We start from the raw sequence: 10,131 nt of genomic DNA, 5'->3' as shown, positions 1-10,131 counted from the left end.
CTTGGGACGCCATGAGCTGTACAGCATCATCCCTGCAATCGTGAGCACCGAGTCCAGCCAGCTCTCTCTTTAGAACTGTGTTGCAAACTTAACATCTCACACATAACCCTGACTCCAGACCCTCCCCAGACTTCTCACCTGCACCCAGATATGAACTGCAAAGAAGCCTAGATCACTAGTTGGCCAGAAACATTAATTACAGTTATAGCTGAGGTTATAACAGGCTGTGAAAATCTCCTGCTATAATTGGAATAGAGATTCAACAGCTTTATCGAATGTCAAAGCGTATTATTCCACACAGCTGCTGGAGATGCTCCGCTCAAGTGACGCTTCTCTTCCCTGACAAACACCTATTAAGCAGTCAGCACAAACTCTTCCTTACGGCCCCAGATATCACCCTCAGGGCAGGCAGACACAGCACAGCAATTGCTGAATCGCATATGAAAATTATAGTTTTATTGTCTCTACAACTGAAGGTTTAACTCGGACCCCTGCCTCCATCTGAGCTGGATAAAGAAGCAATTCTCCTTGTGGAAAAATAAGCACAGTACACTATTGTAATCTAAGAAACAGGCACTATTTATGTATCGGAAAGCCTCGCTCTCAATAGGGCTAACAGTCATACGGCCCAGAAGCCGCTATGTTTGCAGCTGCAGAAAAAGAGCTGTAGAAGCCACAAGTAACGAGATGCTAGGAGCAGCAGAGAGAGATAATTGTGGCACCAGGGAAAACCCCTCCCCCAGCTGCCCTGTCAGTTCAGCAAGCATGACTCGTAGGTGGGTACCATGTACTTGATGTTGATGAAGGCATCCTCCCCTCCGTAACGCTCGAAGGCTTCCAGGGTCTCCTGGATCAAGTCGCCAATGTTCTCCCTCTTCTGCTGGCTGTAGTCGATGCCATCTCCGGAGTTCACTGGTTCAGGTAAACAGACAAAGAGGCAGTTATTTCTGTGTCGTGTCCTGAGAGCCCTACCCCACAGGTCAGGCATTTCCCGAAGGCATGTTAGGAGACACCGACAGGTGATGGTTTCACACTGTCTTGTTGTAACTGGAGGCTGGTAGAAATTCCACCAAAACACCAAATCTCAGATGATAGTAATGCCATGCCCGAGAGCCTGAAGCAGGAAGATCACCATGAATTTGAGGTTAACCTCGACCAATAAGACCCCTTCTTTTAAAAAGTCAACCAACCAACCAACCAACCCATTAAAGAAATGTCAAGAGAAAACACCAAATCCCAGTGCTTAGCTGGTGAAAATCAACCTAAAATAAAGAAACAAATGTGAGAGAATCACGTCATGAGTCCCCTTTTTCCAGGCAGAAGAACTCTTTGTCACTGATCAGAGTGTTCCCTTGGGGCTTGGCTTTGTCCAGCACAAACAGAGGGAACTGACTATGGTTGGACTGGGCAGGTAGCTCCACGAGGCTCACAATGAACAGGAGAAAGATGGGCTCAACTTAGAGCTGTACCCCCGTGCCTCCACTACTTTGTGTACATGGCAAAGTCTTGCTCGGAGCATTAGGGACCCCAGGGTCCTGCAATTACTTCTAATACTTTGCTGTGGCTGTTCCTGAATGACATGAGATATTTGGTGACCCATCTTAGGGTCGTGACAGGCCAGGGCGTTAGTGTTGTTGCCAGTGCTGGAGCTTGCAAGTCCAGGAAGCCTGACTGTAGCCCAGCCTCTCACAGCCTGCAGCCAGCCACTGTGGCTGCCTTGCTGGTGCCAAGAAAGAAGCGAGTCCTAGATGGCCTTGGCAGGCCTTAGATCTCCCATGCAATAACCTCGGGCTGCAGCTACTTGGACAGAAGGTTCCTGATAGCCCAGACTGTGAGATGTCCGGAGGAACCACAGGTCTGACAGAAGGACCCCCTGTGCGCCCTCCCGACCCTAACACTATCACATTTCTGTCTACGCAGTCATTGCCTGCTCTCTGCCACAGCCACCCATTTCTAAGGGCTTTAGTGTCACTGTCCCTAGAAGGGAGAGATCATTGCACCTAGAGAATCAGCTCACATTGTCTGGTGACATAGAAAAGGGCAACAAGTTGGGCTGCTAGGAGACAGGGGGATGAGGATGTGAGCTCAGGCCCGAGGAGCACAGCACAGCCTGAAAGTTTCCTTCTCATGGAGGAAGGATTTCTTCCTTCATATCTCAAATGCAGGCTTCAGATGTTTACCCAGCTGAAGGTGAAAATAGTGGGGGTTGAAGTGGGGCTTGGAACTTCTCATCCAGGGTTGTTCTGGGACATTTCTAAAAGGTTGAGTAATGGCTCAGACCAGAGCAGAGATAACAACAACTACCCCACACCGCACAGACAGACACTTCTGTCCCTTGACGTTCTCCCAGAAACTTCCTAGAAGAACACCACTGTCTTAGATGACACAAGAAATACAGACTGCCGTATGGGTCAGTTTGCTTGGCAGGAATGAAGGCAGGTAGAAATACAATAAATTTGCAAAAGCAGTCTTACAACTGCGATACGTCTTAATTTATTTCGTAAAGTGAACTTACAAAGGTTTACACAACCTTTGTAATTAGGTGATTCTCCCCCCATCGTGGATACCTTTCCATCACATTGCAAACTAGATTTAAGACCATTTCAAGTTTGACTCACAAAGTGGCTGGTTATTCAAAATGTCAAACATATGGAACACATTTGTGAACATTGTTCAAAGCAGTATTCATAGTGTGAAGAGCACGTTTATCACCAGGAGAGAAACCTGGTAAAGACTCTTGTCATAATTTTAAAGAGAGCATAAATATCAGTCAAAACCACACAGGTGAGTTCACATTTAAGCAAACAGGCTTTACCATCCCCATTGTCACCATTTTACAGATTGAGCTGGTGTACCCTGAGAAGAGAGGTGTGGGTAGAATGGCCACAGCCGGGAGAACACAAGTCTTCCATAGCAGAGGGGTCTTCAGTTGAATGGGAGAAAAGGAGTGAGGAGGAGATGCGTGAGTTGGCAGGGGTGGGTGTGGCTGCTATTTGATGGAGGTGTGATGTAGACCTAAGTTTCTTTGCTGCTGAGTCCTGCAGCTATTCTGTCCCAAAGGAACACACAGAGACTTATATTAATTATAAACTGTTTGGCCTATTAGTCAGGCTTATTGCTAACTAGCTCTTTTTATTTTTTCTTTTTCTTTTTTTTTAATTGATATTTATTGAGCTCTACATTTTCCTCTGCTCCCCTCCCTGCCTCTCTCCTCCCCACTTCAATCCTCCCCCAAGGTCCCCGTGCTCCCAATTTACTCAGGAGATCTTGTCTTTTTCTACTTTCTACTTCCCATGTAGATTATATCTATGTAAGTCTCTCTTAGTGTTCGCATTGTTGTCTAAGTTCTATGGATTGTGGTTTGTAGGCTGGCTTTCTTTGCTTTATATTTAAAAACCACCCATGAGTGAGTATGTGTGATAATTGTCTTTCTGGGTCTGTGTTACCTCACTCAAAATAATGTTTTCTAGCTCCATCCATTTTCCTGCAAAATTCAAGTTGTCTTTTTTNTTTTTTTGCTATGTAGTACTCCATTGTGTAAATGTACCGCATTTGTCTTTGTCTTATCCACTCTTCGATTGAGGGGCATTTAGGTTGTTTCCAGGTTTTGGCTATGACAAACAAAGCTGCTATAAACATAGTTGAGCACATGTCCTTGTGGTACGATTGAGCATCCTTTGGATATATACCCAAAAGTAGTATTACTGGGTCTTGAGGAAGGTTGTTTTCTAATTTTCTGAGAAATCACCACACTGACATCCAAAGGAGTTGTATCAGCTTGCATTCCCACCAGTAATGCAGAAGTGTTCCCTTTTCCCTACAACCTCTCCAGCATAAGTTGTCATCAGTGTTTTTGATCTTGGTCATTCTTACAGGTGTTAAGTGTCTTTCAGCCATTTTAGATTCCTCTGTTGAGAGTTTTCTGTTTAGGTTTGTACTCCATTTTTTAAAATTGGATTATGTGATCTTTTGGTGTCCAATTTCTTGAGTTCTTTTTATATTTTGGAGATCAGACCTCTGTCTGATGTGGGATTAGTGAAGATCTTTTCCTATTCTGTAGGCTGTCATCTTGTCTTGTTGACCATGTCCTTTACTTTATTGAAGCTTTTCAGTTTCAGGAGGTCCCATTTATTAATTGGCTAACTAGCTCTTACAACTTAAATTAACCCATAATTCTTGTCTATGTTTAGCCATGTGGCTTGGTACCTTTTCTCAGTAAGGCATTCTCATCTTGCTTCCTCAGCATCTGGGTGGTGACTGACTCTCTCTGCCTTTCCTCTTCCCAGATTTCTCCTAGTCTGGTTGCCCTGCCTATACTTCCTGCTTGGCTACTGGCCAATCAGCGTTTTATTTAACCAATAAAGTGACAAATCTTTAGAGGGTACAAGAGCATTATCCCATAGCAGTGTGAGGGGGAAAAACAGTCCTAAATGAAATCAAAGGGGGACCAGGAAATAAGATAACAAAAGTCAGGCCAAGCTACAAGAAAGTGCAAGTGCAGTAATCCTTAGCTAAGTAATAGCTAAGTGCAAGTTTATCCTTAGGAATGAAGTCAATGTCCCAGGAGTCCACTGGGAGTGGACAGAGTGTCCCAGTGTGTATCTGGCTATTCGTTGTGTCCTTCTTCCTCCCAAGTGACATTCCTCATCAGTACCAGCTCGTGGACTTTCATATAGCTAGGGAGAATTAAGCAGGCTGTGTTGGCCTTACATAGTCGAACCTGCAACCCTCTGCCTCACAGACACCTGGAAAATAAAATTGGTGATGCATGGCCGTGACAACCCTGACACGGCTCCTTCTAAACAAAGATCCATGTATTAGCCACTGGTAAATAGCGCCTTTTGTTGTGCCCAAAAGGTCAAGGACCGAATGGGTCACAGGACAGGCACACTTTCCCCATGGCGCTGAGGGGTTCGGGAAGTCTGCTCACAATGGAGAGCTCCACACGCCCTGCTGTTCTCTCCCTTTCACCATGTAGCAGCGACAAGCAACACTTTATTCCATGTTCTTACTTTTTAAAAAATGTTTAGCTGTAGGAGTAGCTCTGAGGCTGTTTTTGTTTCTCACTGTGTACCAACCGCAATGATAAAGGAACAGAGCAGAATAGAAGTCGCTTGTTCAGGAGGCTGTTGGAGTTGTGCTCGCTGTTTTGTGGTTGCAGAATGTGGATCGCGGGGGCAGAAGAAGACCAAGAGGCAAAACAAAAATCAGGAGCCTGCGGCTTGTTTTGCATGCTGCAATGACGGCGGGCAGGCTAATGTCGAGCGCTGTTGACAGGCAGGTGGTGATGCCGTCTCCATTTTGAAACTGCACCTTCTCAGTTTCTTGAGAAGCAGGAGTTGAGTTCCCTGATTTAAATGCAGACAACACTGCTGGAAAACATGTTTGTAAGAAGAGTTCACTTAAAACAACAACAACAACAACAACCAGGTGGTTATTTACAATCGTCAGTTCTGGTTAGGAAGATGGCATGCCAATGTACAAAGTGGGGGGTCTACAATCGCATGGAAAAGTTAACTTTTATTTATAGCTAAACAGGTAGGGCTTATATGAAGGGTGTGAGCCAGGCTTTGGGCCCCATCAGAACGACATGCAAATAGTTGAACAAGGCGTGAGGAATGTCCCGAGAGATGCTGTCATGCAGGAGACAGGCGATGGCCTCCCGGAGGCAGCTCCCATTTCCCAGTTATTTGAACAGCGTTTAGCATTTTGAATGTTGACTCTTCTCTGATTATCTGAGCAATCTGCTTTAGGATTAAACACATTCAAACTTCTCTCTAATCTGTGGAGATGGTCCTGCCCCGGATGCTACTTCCTGTTCCTCTTCAGGTCAGAGCAACACACGTGTGTACTTCCTCTATGCCCAGGGATGGCATCTTCCTGGTGAAAGAACTCAGTTCATGCCTGAGCAGTGGTTAGCCCTTGACCGAGGGCCACGGCAAAGGCAGTTACATAAGACTTTTATATTACACACAGAAACCTGCTGCTTGCTGAGTGCTGGCCACAGCACACAGGGATCATGTAGAATTTTGGTAAAATACCTCCAGTGTGATTTCAATTTCTAGACTGTAGGAGCCTCATTCTTTCCCTTCATTTAGTTGCCACTATCACACACAAAAAAAGGAGCACAATCCGAGGCAAGATTCGAAGCAGGAAGAAAGGCCAGTTCTGCTGGAGCGAACACCTTCTTCTTAAGCCAGGTTTGGGATCGGCTTTGAAGCCTTGCTCCTTGGTCCTGAGCCCACCCTTGGCCTTGGCGGCAACCACGGCTACTGTAACAGGGTGTTCTTTGTGCACAGGGGAAGTTCTGCCGGGCCTGGCAGGATGAAGGGACGTGAGAAGACATCAGGTCCTTGCCCCCGGGGACAGGGGAGCTCGCCAGTTGGACAAGGAGCTCTCGTAGGTCCACTCTTCACACAGGACAGATGACCCGTACCTGTGGGAACATGTGTGTCCCACGAACCCAGACCTCAGTCTCCCTTTTGCTGTCCACTGGACATGGGCTCTGAGAGAACTCTACCCCATTTGTTTTAGCTAGGTGCCCAAGGGAAAAGCAATAAAGAACATGGGCATGGTTATTGGGCTCATAAAGAGTTCAGTTCAGATTTGGGTTTTTCTGCTTTGAATGCTGTTTTTGGTAATGATCTTTAATGGAAAATGAGAAGAAAATCTCATGAGCAGTTACAGACCCTGTTACTTGGAAATAAAAGGCTTATTTAAGTCAAGGGAAATATATAGAAAAAAGATAAAGGCCTACTTCAGGCCCTTCACCAACACAGTGAGAGAATGAACTATGTTGACTCTTTTGACGTAGACTGAGGAATAAAGGTTTCCTCCACCCCAAGGAAACCTTTCACCTTTGGTAACTCTGACACACCATGGCCTGGGGCTGTGGGAGTGTGGCCCTCAGGAGGAGATAGGATCACAGAACTGGGAGCTATGTTACCACGTGATGAGGTCAAAAATATTGCCTGCCCCGCTTCCACCTTTGGGGCTACAATGCCTCATATATTCTGTAAGGGTCAGCAGAAGATGAGGGGTGGAGGGATGGCAAGACGTCGGACTTAGCAAAGACACTTGCCACCAACCCTCTGATGGCCTGGGCTCCGTTCCTGGAACTGGATGATAGAACTGGATGAGAGAACTGATTTCCACAAGTTGTCCTCTGACCTCTACACGTGCCACGGCAAACATCTACCTCTACACATAAAAAAATAAAGCAAAACAAAACAAAAACAAAAACTAAAGTTGAAAGTGAAAACTAAACACAGTAAAAATGCTAAGAGAAAATAAGAATAAAACTCCAGATGAGGGGAGACTCTGACAATGCCTAGACTTTTATTGCCAATCTTTCCTTGCCCAATTTGCTAACGTCTAGAAATTCTGGATTTATATAACTCAAGCCTAACAACGAAGAGGTTGGTTTTGCCATCCAAGTCTCGGGTAGCCTGCTGGGTAACTGAAGAAACCAGGAAGTAAGCCAGGGATAAAGGGCAGAGCGAACACACACAGGGCTGAGCTGGCCTTCACGCTGGGAAGCACCGGCTATGGGGGTAGCTGGCTCGTGCACACCAGAGGCTGAATGACAGCTGGAAAGTGAGGACTTGAATGCGACTCCAGGCCAAACACAGATCGAAGCTGCCCCAGGGAGGGAGGACTCATCAACACGGAACGAAATGCCAAAGTACCTTTGAGCACCAAGGCCCTGGGTGGCATCCTCAAACTCTTGTCTGCTGTGGCTGGGTGAGCTTGCTGAAGGAACAGGAAGTGGAGTTTAAAGTATGCCAACAGAACAAATGCAATTGTTTCTGGATCAGGAAAAGCATCCATCTGGTTCTCAACAAACTCAGAAGTTCCTGTAATCTATCTGGATGTGGTGTCATGCACTTGTAATTCCAGCACTCAAGAAACAGAGGTAGAGGCTGCAGGGATGTGAGTTCAAGGCCAGGCTGGACATAGTGAAGTTATTTATTTATTTATTTATTTATTTATTTATTTATTCTTTCTCATGGCACCAGTTATAGTTAAAGCTGCCCTCCTCCTTAAGTGGCTTGTGCTGATGTCGTCAGGAGATAAAGAATGCCCAGGGTCCAGGCGCAGGTCTCAGCAGGCAAGTTGGGCAGACTCTATGGCAAAGGCCACTATCAGAGATTTTTTTTTGGACACCGAACCACTGTAGATTTTCTGTTCTATGCTTCTAAGTGGTTTTTGCTCCGGGCTTGCTGGATTTAGCATTGGAAGATTGAGAAAGCCAGAATAGCAATTTCCTGTTTGTGATAACTGCTACTTAAGAGGGTATCAAATTTTTAAAAAGAATTTTATTTAAATGATAACTCACAATATTAAAAAATGCCACTAAGATAATATAAAGTTTATGAGTTTAGAAAAGGTGAATTTTGAGTTACTTTTCTTTTCTTTTTAGATGGGATCTCATTATGTTGTCTAGGATATTATTTATTATTTAAAATATTTTATCAATTCTTTTAGAATTTCATACAATGGATTTTGACCATATTTAATCTTCTTCCTCCAGCTCCACCCAGGTCCATTCTCTTCCCTACCGACCCTACTTTGTGTTCTCTTTAAAATACACTCTCTCACACACACACTCACACACACACTTACATGTGTGGTCATCTGCCAGGGGTCACACTTTAAAGACTTACAGAAAGCTGACTCACTCCTCAGTTAGGGATAGGACTGCGTGTCTACCTCCCACTTCCATATTGGGAGTTTGTCCTTATCCATTGTGTGGAGTGGTCATTAAACCCAATCAGATTGGTCTGTTAATCCCATGACATTTGTGTCCCCATTGCTTTAGTGGGCATGTCTTGCCAGACCAGTCGTTATTGTAGCTCGCAGGACTCACAGATGGGTAAGACTGACATAGATTTTCTCTTCCAGCAGCGTGCCTAGCCCATGTCAGCATCATGAGACAACTGGTCCACACAGATGAAGCATCACGAGACAACTGGTCCACACAGATGGAGCATCACGAGACAACTGGTCCACACAGATGGAGCATCACGAGACAACTGGTCCACACAGATGGAGCATCATGAGACAACTGGTCCACACATTCTTCACAGGTTCCTACAACACATATAGCAAGATAGATTGTATCCTAGGACACATACACACACACCCCAAAACAAAACTTGATGAACCAAAAATATATGAACTCATACAGAGAGTTTTCCCTGACCATGGTGGAAGTAAACTAGAAATCAATAATACAGGTTAGAAGAAACTCTCAAGATACTTGGTAACTCAACCACAGCAGACTATTATGTCTTCTTGGTGGACCGACCCTTTGATAATTATATTAAGGCTTTTTATCTATCTCTGATAGTTTTCCTTCCATAAATATCTACTTTATTTAGTGATTATCAGAACATTGATATGTTCCTTTGATTATAACTTCCATGAGATATATTGTTCTATCANTTTTTTTGGTTTTTCGAGACAGGGTTTCTCTGTGGTTTTGGAGCCTGTCCTGGAACTAGCTCTTGTAGACCAGGCTGGTCTCGAACTCACAGAGATCTGCCTGCCTCTGCCTCCCAAGTGCTGGGATTAAAGGTGTGCGCCACCACCGCCCGGCACTTATTCATTTTTCTTAATATCTGAATAAGATTCCATTGTGCTGACATACAATGTTTCCATTATCCGTTCAACTGCTGACAGACATCTAGGCTGTTTCCATTTCCTGGCTATCATGAGCAGAGCAGTAGTGAACATGCACGAGGAAGTGTCTCTCTAAGAGTTTTGAGAATTTTGGGAGCGCACCCAAGAGTGGTTCAGCTGGATCACGTGATAGCTCTGTCTCCAGCTTCTTGAGGAACTTGCACAGTGATATACAGTTTGCACGCCTGCTAGCTGTGAGGATGTGTCCCCTTCCCCATGTTCTTACCAGCTTTTGTACTTGGGGGAATTAATGCTATTCACAATAGCAAAGTCAAAAGACAACAAACAACAACAAAAGGAAGGACAATACAAACTTTAAGACACTGAAAAAATGTTGAAAGGACTGATCTCCAAAATATATAAAGAACTCAAGAAACTAGACCGTAAAAGGCTAATCAACCCAATTACAAAATGGGGCACTGAGCTGAACAGAGAATTCTCAACAGA

General features: G+C 44.8%; 1 protein-coding gene across 1 annotated transcript in view; it reads right to left on the bottom strand.

Moving 5' to 3' along the window:
* Window positions 1-433: 433 nt before the first annotated feature.
* Pacrg (parkin coregulated) overlaps window positions 434-10,131 on the bottom strand; it is a 420,955-nt gene continuing 411,257 nt past the window's right edge. The window contains exon 5 of the mRNA XM_050135905.1: window positions 434-912. Coding sequence (XP_049991862.1) covers window positions 752-912 — 161 coding nt within the window. The 3' untranslated portion in view covers window positions 434-751. The remainder of the gene's footprint in view (window positions 913-10,131) is intronic.

Source organism: Alexandromys fortis, unplaced genomic scaffold (genome assembly GCF_014885135.2).
Source record: "Alexandromys fortis isolate MF-2015 unplaced genomic scaffold, M_Fortis_MF-2015_v1.1 scaffold_23, whole genome shotgun sequence".
Lineage (NCBI taxonomy): Eukaryota > Metazoa > Chordata > Mammalia > Rodentia > Cricetidae > Alexandromys > Alexandromys fortis.
Note: the sequence above shows the minus strand (reverse complement) of the source record. Positions and strands in the feature narration are given on the sequence as shown.